General features: G+C 45.9%; 1 protein-coding gene across 1 annotated transcript in view; it reads left to right on the top strand.

Moving 5' to 3' along the window:
• The first annotated feature begins 2,363 nt into the window (after positions 1-2,363).
• Positions 2,364-11,121, top strand: part of Prmt3 (protein arginine methyltransferase 3) — an 85,738-nt gene continuing 76,980 nt past the window's right edge. Inside the window, exons 1-7 of the mRNA XM_052161865.1 lie at positions 2,364-2,518; positions 2,592-2,724; positions 4,301-4,383; positions 5,118-5,167; positions 5,918-6,020; positions 9,862-10,021; positions 10,634-10,775. Coding sequence (XP_052017825.1) covers positions 2,494-2,518; positions 2,592-2,724; positions 4,301-4,383; positions 5,118-5,167; positions 5,918-6,020; positions 9,862-10,021; positions 10,634-10,775 — 696 coding nt within the window. The 5' untranslated portion in view covers positions 2,364-2,493. The remainder of the gene's footprint in view (positions 2,519-2,591; positions 2,725-4,300; positions 4,384-5,117; positions 5,168-5,917; positions 6,021-9,861; positions 10,022-10,633; positions 10,776-11,121) is intronic.

The following is an 11,121-nucleotide window of genomic DNA, read 5'->3' as shown; positions in this document are numbered from 1 at the left end:
GAGTAAGTCCAGTCAGATCTCAATTACAGATGTTGGAAGGATCTACCTTCATGTGTAGGAGAGAAAAACAGCCCACACCCAAGCCCTGCACTGTAGTGAGATAACCTCACAGAAGGTTCTGGCCCACTCACCCTCCAGACTGGCATTACTGTCACCATCAACATTTGGGCACCACTATGATTCAGCAGGTTCCTTTAACGGAGAAAACTGTGGCTTGCTGGAGAGAGAAGTTTATGCAAAGACAGTTGAATAGGCCTTGATAAAGAAAGGCTGTACATTCATTCAAACAGCAGGTGGTTATCAAGATGGTGATGAGCCAGGCATTGGTGGCGCACGCCTGTAATCCCAGCTCTCTGGGAGGCAGAGGCAGGCGGATTTCTGAGTTCAAGGCCAGCCTGGTCTCCAGAGTGAGTTCCAGGACAGCCAGGGCTACACAGAGAAACCCGGTCGTGAAAAAACCAAATCCAAAAAAAAAAAAAAAAAAAAAAAAGATGGTGATGAATCAGAGAGCAGTCTGTGAGCCAAGGGGGGCAGCAGATTTCTGGCAATGTCCTAGGATGTCAGAGAGCTTCAGTAGGTGACATGTGATGGGTTCTGTCCTGTGAGCCAGACGGTAGATTGTGGTGTTTGGGAAAGGAGAGGAAGAGGAGGGAGAAGATAATAGATGGTAGTGGTGAGAAAGACACGGGCTGTTCCTGGAGTAACACAACCTGTTTTTAGAAATGGTTGATATGACTGGGAAGAGGGCTGTCTTAGTTGGGGTTTTATTGTTGTGAAGAGACACTATGACCAATGTCATTGGGGCTGGCTTACAGTTTCAGAGGTGTAGTCTTTATGGTGGGAAACACATCATTATGCAGGCAGACATGGTCTTGGAGGAGCTGAGCGGTCTATATCTTGATTTGAAGGCAGTAGAAGGGGACTGAATCCCACAGTGTGTGGAGTCTGAGCATAGGATACCTCAAAGCTTGTTCCCACAATGGCACACTTCCTCTAATAAAGCCACACCTACTCCAACAAGGCTATACCTCCTAATGGGCCAACCATTCAAACACAGAGTCTGTGGGGACCATACTTACTCAAACCATCACAAGGGGTAGGAAGGCTGTAAGAGGTCAGGAGGACGGAGGAAACTGTCTTCTGGACAAACCAGGCCCTCTGCACTCATAAAGCTAGCAGCTGTGGTCACCTGCACGAGATAAGCCAGTCAGCATTCTAACATGGAGTGGCTGGGGACTCGAGTGCCCACTCCTGAGGAGTTAGGGACAGCGGACATTTCTCAGGGAGTTTTCTTTAAGGCTGTGGCCTCTGGTTGGTTGACCGCACTCCCGTGGTTGTCCCCACACCCGGAGTATGTGGACCCCAGAAACTGGAATCCATGTTTGTTTGTTTTTTAAAAAAGGCTACAAAGGCGAGGGGTAGGACATGCATAGGAGTGGATGGGTCTGAGAGTAATTCAGGGGAGGAAGGTGTGAGAGGGATATGATCAAAACGCACTGTATGAAATTCTCAATAAAAATATTTTAAAAAAATGGTGATGTGAGTAAAATCCTGTACACTGGTTTGAGGGTGTGCATGGGAGTTGAGGTATGTCAGGTATTATGCAGGCCTAGCTGGCCAGGATTCTGTCCTATACAGGATTCCTGTCCTATCAAGGATTCTGGTGTCAACTGCATATTAGAAAGGAAGCAGCCTGAGAAACGGGAACCCTGGAATCCTCCCTAACCCTCAAGCAGGGCAGAGGGCATCATTTGCTGGCACATATCACACAGTCCACCTGTTTCCACGGCATGGGTTTTTTGTTTGTTTGTTTTTGGTTTATTTCTAGACAGGGTTTCTCTGTGTAGCCCTGGCTGTCCTGGAACTCACTCTGTAGACCAGGCTGGCCTCAAACTCAGAAATCCATCTGCCTCTGCATTCCAAGTGCTGGGATTAAAGGCGTGCGCCACCACTGCCTGGCTAAACTTTTCACACACATGAACTCTTGTAAGTCTTACCAAAGCCCTCAGGCTACTGCAGTCCAGAGCGTGTTTTACCAGTCAGGAAACTGAGGCCGAGAGAAGGAAGGTTACCTGCTCATGATCTTAGATTTCTTCCTATTCAGAAATAGGGTTCAAACTGAGGGTGTCTGTGAAGCCCATGGTTCTCACTTTACCACTCTATCACTAGTAGGGGTGTGGGGCTTGAGTACACACCCACATATATTAGCATACAGGCTAATGGGGCTGCCTTCGAGCTTGGACTTCATTGGCCATCTCTGCCGCCAGAGGGCGCTGCGACAAGTCGCGCTCAACCTCGTAAACTCTGGTTGCCTTAGTTGCGCAAGCGTCCGAGCCAGGAGAGCGGTGCCCCGCCCCCTGCGCCCACGTGACCCGGAAGCGCTCTCCGGCCGGTTCCCCATCCGCGTGTGGGTCGCTTTGGGGGCTATCGCGCGCCCGCGCTCGCCCTCAGCTCTGGTGCCGCGCTGTGCGGTCGCGCGCTTGGTCGGCGGCCATGTGTTCGCTGACGGCGGGGAACGGTGGGTCTCTCGCGTGGGCGGCGGGGCAAGGGTGGGCGGGCGCGGGTCTTGGTGCTGACGGTGTGCTCTGCAGGCCAAGGCGCTGAGCTGGGGCCGGAGCCCCTGGAGCTGTCGGACAGCGGAGACGACGCGGGCTGGGAGGACGAGGACTTGGACGCTGAGCCCGCGCACGGCCGGCAGCACACACCCTGCCTGTTCTGTGACAGGTTCGTGCCGGTGTGGGAAGCGCGCCGCAGCGCTAGTGAGCGAGCGAGCACGTGGCAGGCCTGAGGCCCCAGCCCGCGCAGGACGATTGATTGACAAGGGGCTGTCACGTGGCCCGGGGGGGCGGGGCCGGGAACCGCTCTGGGTTTGCCTCTGCAGCCCAGTCAACCCCACCTCTCACTCTTCTCCACCCCTCCTCCCCCAGATTCTAAGCCAGGCCTGGCATACCACCACTCTGGAGGCTGAGGCAGGAGAATGGTTACGATTCCCAGGCCAGCCTGAGTCACCAAGCTAGACCCTGTCGAAAACACACAAAAAAATCTGACCTCCACACCTTAGTCTTAAATTAGGGATGGAGTCCTTTGATTCCATGAAGACACTGGGTGGTCTTTACTATGTTCCATGGTTACCAGACTTTGAAAACGCGTAGACTGGAAGCACGCTTCCATTTCTACCATCCTATAATATGACCAGTAATGTTCTCTTCTCATGCAACATCCAGTTGAGCCATTTAAACAGAACCAGCTCACATCCATGATTGAGGGAGGAATTGATGAATTGATGTCCTTTGTATTTAGGGGGAAATGAGGCTGCAGGGCCACCAACTTGTTCAAGGTCACGAAGCTGCCCTTTATATATATTCCTAGGACACCTTTTCACTTAAAATCCTACATCTGAGATGGAAGTGACTTTGTTGGAAAGGGGGTGATTGATGTTGACTAGCACTGCTGAGCCCCCGCCCCCTGAGTCACATTAGCGTTCCTAGGTGGCACCTCATTGGAGAGGAGGAATGACTGCACACTCCTCGTATTTATTGAGCATCTGTGGTGCAGTGCCCTGTGATAGGCTGCTAGGACAATCCAGATGACCTATCTTGGCAAATGTTTGTTGAGAGTTGCCTGTGTGCTAGGCATACCGAAGCGAAGTGCAGAGTCTCTGCTGTATATTTGTTCGTGTCCTTCAGTGTTGGAGGTTACATACAAAAGAAGTGTTATTCTTCACGTTGTAGTGCCGGTGCTGTGAGACAACCAAGGTCACTTGAAATCTGGCACTTTGGGAATGTGCCAGCCGTATAATCGTGGTCTAAAAACACTGCTGGGTTCAGAGGGAGGGGAAAGAGGCTTGCTCAAGTAGGGAACTTTTGTGACTTGTGAGAAACCAAATATATAAAGAGAGCTTTGTTACCCAGAAGCCTCTGGGTAAATTTGGGGTGTTCAGTATTGTTTTATAAAATGGCTGTGGTATAATGCAGGAGGGAGGGAGCACCTCAGTGGCCTCATGCTGAGGCGTTCCCCCTTAGGAATCAGCCAAAGGACAGGCTCAGGGCACTTGGGCAAGGGGGTAGAGGCAGAGAAAGTAGGATAGAGAATGACAGAAAGAGAGGAAGAGGGGAAAAGGCCTGCCAGGGACACAAGGGAAGGGGGGTAGGGGAGAGAAGAGAGGGAGAGAGGAGGTGAGAAGGGGAAGAGGGGAGGCTGTTGCTAGGTAACTGTTGGGTGTAGCCTGGAGGAAGTGCTCACATTGAGTGTTCTGACCTCCTCTGACACTGTCCTAGCAGACTATTACTTGTCTCTTCAGGTTGTTCGCCTCTGCTGAGGAAACGTTTTCACACTGTAAGTTGGAGCATCAATTTAACATTGATAGTATGGTCCATAAACATGGTGAGTATCCCTTAGAATAAAGACTAATTTGCTTGTGAAGTTTAGATTCAAATTTCATAATTTTCTAGACCCTTTATTTTCTTTGTGGCTATTTCCCCAGAGTTGATGCCAGGTGCCTGCCTCAGTTGTGCTCCACTTCACGGACTGAGGCAGGGCCTCTCACCTGACCCTGGAGCTCACTGACCCAGCTGGTCTAGCTAGCCAGCTTTCTTGATGATCCCTGCCTTCTGCCTCCCAAGCATTGACATTACAAGAGGCTGGCTGCCTGATGTCTTATGTGGTACTGAGAATTGAAATCACATCCTCATGCAAGCGCTCTTGCTCTTACCCATTTTGCCACGGGTCTGACAACCTGAGTTTGCTTCCCAGAAGTCACACAGAGGTGGAAGAAGACAGCCAGGATACAAAGCTGTACTTCGACCTCCACTGGTGCACTGTAACGAACCCCGCATATACACAGCGCCCTCTCCCCACATATCATACCCCCACATATATGATAATAAATGAAAATTTTAACAAAATGCAAAAAAGCACTTTAAAACTCATTGCCTGTGGTCAATTCTCAGATTAAATATTTAAAAGTATCAAAATGGCAGTTTCTAATTCTTAATACAAATTCCAAATAATAAGTAATACTTTAGAGGTCAGAAATAACTCATTGGAGGAGCATTTACAGATTAGTTAAAACAAATACATTGTATTAAAATCAGTGAATTATCTTTTCTCCCATTTAGGACTTGAATTTTATGGATACATTAAACTAATAAATTTTATTAGACTTAAGGTAAGTTGGAAACCTAATAATTTTATTTAGAAATTTTTTGAGTTCATAGAAACTGTCACTGTGCTGATTATTTAGTAAAATATGAGCTGTTGTTTCAAATTTGTCATTTTTCATATTGTGGGAATTGTGGGCATGAGGAAGCTCCAGGCAGAGGTGACCTCTGGTTACTCCTGTCAGGTTTAACTACGTTGATCAGAACTGTGCAGAAAGCAATGTTAGATAAAAGGAAAACTATCAGTAAAATCAAATAATTTTTAGTTCAATTCAAGAACTTTGAATGTACTTTTTAAAATGTTCACAGTTTATACTCTTTTAAATCTCTATTTTATTGTATATGTATATGAATGTTATATGAATGTATATTATGCATGCCTGGTGCCTGCAGAATCCAAAAGAGGATGTCTGGATCCTCTGGACCTCGGGATAGATGGTTGTGAGCCACCGTGTGGGTGCTGAGAATAGAGCCCAGCTGTTGTGTAAGGATAGCCAATGCTCTTAACCTCTCAGTCATTTCTCCATCCTGCATTGTTTTTTTGTTCTTTGTCTTTTTGAAGTGAATGCTTGAGCTGGTATCACCTTCCCAGCATCAGAGAATATAAGAATCTCCTGTAGTCATTTAAAATGACAGGTAAACACAGGCGCACCAGTCTTGTGCAGACTTGAGTTCTTTTTTGCTTAAGTTCTCCACTCCTTTGTGGGAGTTTTGTCATTTCAAACAATGAATACAGTGTGCTTTATCTTCACGTTCAGAATCCTACGGTTGAATATATGAATTCCATATATAACCCTGTGCCTTGGGAAAAAGATGAATACCTGAAGCCAGTGTTGGAAGATGACCTTTTGCTTCAGTTTGGTAAGGTGAACCTTCTCTATCTGCTTTCAAATGCCTCAGGCTATTTGTTACACCCAGTGAAGCAAAGTGTGCTGTGAACGTGGACCTTAGTCATTCCCCTTCAAGCAGTGATGCGGTTGGTAAAACAGTAGATGGTTCTGAAAATAACCAGTTTGTAAACTTTAAGTTGGCCGCTGTTCGGGAGGGGTGAGGAAGCATTGCGCCAGTCCGTCTCTTCCTGGCATGTGCCTTCTGGCTTTTCCAGTGTGTCCGCACTGTGTCTGCCCACCCTTTTGTTGCAGTTGCAGGATTGACTGTTGTAGCACCACAGTGCTCACGTTCAAGGAGACTCTATTCATATATGTTTTCCTATAGCATCTTGTTAATATTTGTTGTTAATTGTTAGTCTTTTTCTGTATTCAGTTTATTGATTACACTTTATGATGGAAAGCATGGTCCGTAGCAGGTTCAGTTTTAGGCAGCCACTGTAGACCTAGCTCCATGGATAAGGGGTTCATCTCTAAAGACCTCAGCAGGCTGTCAGTCTTTACACAGAGAGAATCACAGGTCTGGGTATGTAGCTGAGCTGAGGAGAGCTTGCCTGTCGTGAGCTAATTCTAGGTGTGACCCTGAAGTACTCCCAGCCTCAGCAAAACTGCATCCTTGATGTCCATCATCAGGTTATAGATTGATCCTCAGTTCCAAACAGTGTACACAGAGTAATTTATTATACCATTGTAGCTTATTGCAAAATATGGAAAGAAGCTAAATACCCTCTCAGAAGAGAGTGGTTGAGTGGGCTTCCACCCTTGGAACAGTGTGCTCCTCTAAAGAGAACAGGCATCCCTGTGAGCTCTGTGGAATAAGTGTCAGGACTCAGTGCTTTGTGCAGGAAGACCATACCTTCCAGGGCCTCCTCCTGCTTCCTGCTTCTTCCCTTTCAGTTTCTAAGATTAATATCACTGAATGGTGATGTATAGTAATGTTAAATTATGACTAATTTTTATTGTAGTAGAAGTAAAACAAAGCTTGCCAAATAGCTTACAAAGTACAAAGTAACAATTTACATTAGTTTTGTGGTTGCTGTGACCGGATACCTAAAATATGCAAATGAAGAGAGGAAAGACTTAATCTGGCTGACCATTTGAGAGGATCATTCCATCCTGGCAGGGAAAGCATTGCATACGCAGCTGGTTACATTGGGTCTACATCAGGAAGTCTGCAGTGGACAGGAGGTGGCGCTTAGGTGAGGTTGGAGAGGTGGCACAGAGGTTAGGAACACACACTGCCAGCTCTGTTCCCAGCATCCAGGTGGCAGCTCAGAACCAACTGTAACTCGGTTCCAAGAGCTATGATGTCTCTTCTGGCCTCTGTATGTATATGGTGTACATACAGATTAGCTGACACACATATATAAACACAAATAAAACTTAAAAACTTATTTTTATCTCCCACTTCCTGTAGTGGGTTCTACTTTCTAAAGGGTCTACAACTTTCTGAACAGTGCACCAGCTGGGGACTGAGTGTTCAAGCACATGAGGTGACTCTGTCCTCTGGGTGTGAATGGGGGTCAGTAACTGCAGTGTGTGCATTGCGTTCAGCTTGGGCTCTAGTCTCCCAGGGGAGTAGTGTATATAGATTAGCTTAGCTGTTGGGTCCCAACCCTGAATATCACTACAAATATCACCTCAGAACCTTGGTGGGGGTGGATACTGTCCCCAGCGCTGCACAGAGGAGGAAACAATGTCAGCAGTGTTTGTTGCTTTAGGTAATCTTAAAGTTAATGAAATCTCCTGCTGATTTTGGTTCCATCTCTGTTTGCAGTTATTTCTACACTAGAATTTAATGAGGACATTTTAAAAACAGAGATTTTTTTTTTTTAACCTAAGATTTTTGGCTGCATCATGGGACCAGTAATAAAATATTAGTGTCTTGCCTAGGAAGGGAAGGCATTGGATATATAGAAGTCCTTATCTGTACTCTCTTCTTAAGGAATGATTTGTTTTCCTTATTTGATGGAGGTATGATTGAATGTGACCTTCTGGTAGGTTTGCAGAGTTGTGATCCTGTGAACAAGGACATTGTTAAATGGCTGCAGTCAAGCAAATTAGCACCCAGCAGTTTGCCCACCATTTTTATGTGTGATGAGAACACATCACTCTGCTCTGCTGTGTTGGCACATTCCACATATGCACCAAGGCATTACACATGGTTGGGGAGTGTCTGGTCTGAAGTGAAAGCTTACAGCCCTAGCCTATGGCAGCACAGTTCTCTGTCTCTGTCAGGTCTGTGTTTTTGTTGTTGCTTGGTTTTTTTTTCCCCTTCACAACATTTTTATTGATTCTCTGAGAGTTTCTCATCATGTATCAAATCCCTTCCCTGCCCTTCCATGTTGGTCTCACCCACACTTGTGACCTCCCCCTCAAAAGGAAGTAAAAAATAAAAACAAGAAACAACAACAACCAAACCCAAGTCCACTTTGTGTTATCTATATACTTGTGGTCAAACTCTCTGTACCTGATCCTTAAATTGAACTGAGTCATTCCCTTCCTGCCTCCACCAAAAGTCTTCTGTTGTGGAGAGAATCCCCATCATCCATTTTAAGAGTTCTCTTCCCCTTTTTTCTTTTTGCCTGTCACTTTTTTTTAAAAAAAATGTCTCACTTGGCTGTGGCAGGGATTCAGTTAGGGATTGTCACAGAAGCCTTCCATGTCCCCCCCTCTCAACTGTGTGTTTGCAGTCATCAATATCACAGCAACAGTAGACAAAGTAGTCTCGTGTTCTTCACAGTGAGTGGATCATGGGCCTCCACACGGTTCCTGACGATAGCACAGACCATGAACACACTCCACCACTCCCCTGCAGTAGGACCATGATCCCAGACAAGGCCCTTGGAGGCTTCTTGAGCCCTGGATGTCACCATGGAATCGGGTAGCAGCTCAGGCCACTCAGATCAGTATGGCCCCCAGTGGCAGCATGGTCTACTGACTATATCACCATGGCTTCAGGCTGCCTGACAGACTCAGGACATCTTCATGGCCTTTGGTGCTGACTTGGGCCATGGACATCAACACAGTCCCCAGCTGCAGTAGGACTTCAGACTCAGACGTGGCTCTTTTTGGCAGCAAAGAACTGGATATCACCGTGGCCTTCATAGCAGTGCAGGCTACTCATATCAGTATGCCCCCAGTGGCATCACAGCCTATGGACAACGTATCTTCAGGCTGCAGCACAGACTGTAGACATCTGCATGGCCCTTGGTGGTAATATGTACCATACACGTCACCATGGCGCCCAGCAGGGCACAGCTGTGGGATCTTAACCCTGGCTGGCTTGCTCTGCTGTTGCCTCTTCTGCTACAGGCCCACCCCCTGTAAGATGTTTTAAATGCACATGTAAGTGAGATTTTCGCTTTTGCCCCCTCACATACTGCCCCCCATGCTCATTCTTGATGCACCCAGCAAGATAACCCATGAGTGTTGCTTTGAATTGATCATTTAGCTTTTTTGAAATTTACTTTCCCTGTGTCTGAAATAGGAATAACTAATAGCACCTTGGGTTGTTTTGAGTGTGAGATGTGATGTATTATGTGCATACTTGAGAGCTTATGGTAAGCACTAGAGTACCTTCTTGTATGGTTCAGTGTATGCATGCATGCATATATTCAGTTTAGCTAGCTAATCAAAAGCATACTCCATGAGATTAAATCATAGGACTTGCATAGCAAGTATGCAAAAAGTATGTTTTTAATACTTTTTCTCACTTGACTCTGGTAGGCACTTAGGCCTGTTTCTTTATAACCTGTTTGTCCCTGCTGTGCTGCTGTGAGGTGGTCTGTAAATAATGTCCGTTCACCCTTTAGATGTAGAAGATCTCTATGAGCCAGTGTCTACTCCCCTCTCATACCCTAATGGACTCAGTGAAAATACATCTGTTGTTGAAAAATTGAAGCACATGGAGGCACGGGCGCTGTCTGCTGAGGCTGCACTGGCTCGAGCACGTGAGGATCTACAGAAGATGAAGTAAGCACTTGTCCACCCAAACCCTGCTTTAGGAGGCTCATAGGTGTTCATGGTACGAACACCCGGGTGTTAGACACTCAGTGCACATGCTTGCTTTAGGGGTGTTAACGCCATGCAGCATTTCATGGTGTACCGTGGAACTGCGTTTTTATGTACTTGAAACTTCATAATTGCTTTGCACATGTGGCTGTTCTCATGTCCTTTTAAAGATTTTCCTGCCTTTCAATTTTCTTGTTTCTAGTTGGTTTCTCCACTTTAATTGTCCTAGTTTTTCAGAAATGGAAGGATTTTTATTTTAGGTTTTAGAAAAATACAACATTGAAATTTTGTTTTTAAAAAACTCAAAAGGTGACAATACTGTAGAATTTAATCAAAGAACCCATTGAGTTAGATGCTAAAAGGATGTTTAGAACTGTAGGAAAAATACACTTGATAAAGTAATGTGTTGCTTCAGCTCCAGCAGGGGGCGCTGTGGGACGCTTCAGCTAGAGAGAAGGCTTTAAGATGCTGAGCACACTGCCCTTCTCCCCCTCCCCTTCCTCACCCTCCAGCCTTGCCTTTTCTCATGGTCCAATAAATCTGTCTCAAGGGTGTATTTCAAATTGATTACAGACAATTTGCTCAGGACTTTGTGATGAACGTAGATGTCAGAACCTGCTCCTCCACGACTACCATTGCAGACCTGCAGGAAGATGAGGATGGCGTCTACTTCAGCTCCTATGGGCATTATGGGATACATGAAGAAATGCTAAAGGTTGGACAGAGCACATACACATCAAATCTGCCAAAGGGAGAACTCTGCAGAATAGTCTTATTCTTAATAGTCAAGAGGTGTGTGTGTGTGTGTGTGTGTGTGTGTGTGTGTATGTGCGCACACCAAAATGAGAAGATTACAGAGGTGTCAAGGCCCTGTAAATCCTATTTATGTCAGTATTCATCTTTTTTATCAAGTCATTTTTTACTTTTTCCTTGAAATTGAGCATTGGAAAATACAACTGCTTGATGGCTCCAGTCTTCCCTGGAACATCTGCTGTGTTAAGTAGTGAGTAAATGGCAAACCTCGTTTCTTTAATAGAAAAGAAACTATTTTAGTTTTTAAA

Source organism: Apodemus sylvaticus, chromosome 1 (assembly GCF_947179515.1).
Source record: "Apodemus sylvaticus chromosome 1, mApoSyl1.1, whole genome shotgun sequence".
NCBI lineage: Eukaryota > Metazoa > Chordata > Mammalia > Rodentia > Muridae > Apodemus > Apodemus sylvaticus.
This window is presented reverse-complemented; position numbering and strand designations above follow the sequence as displayed.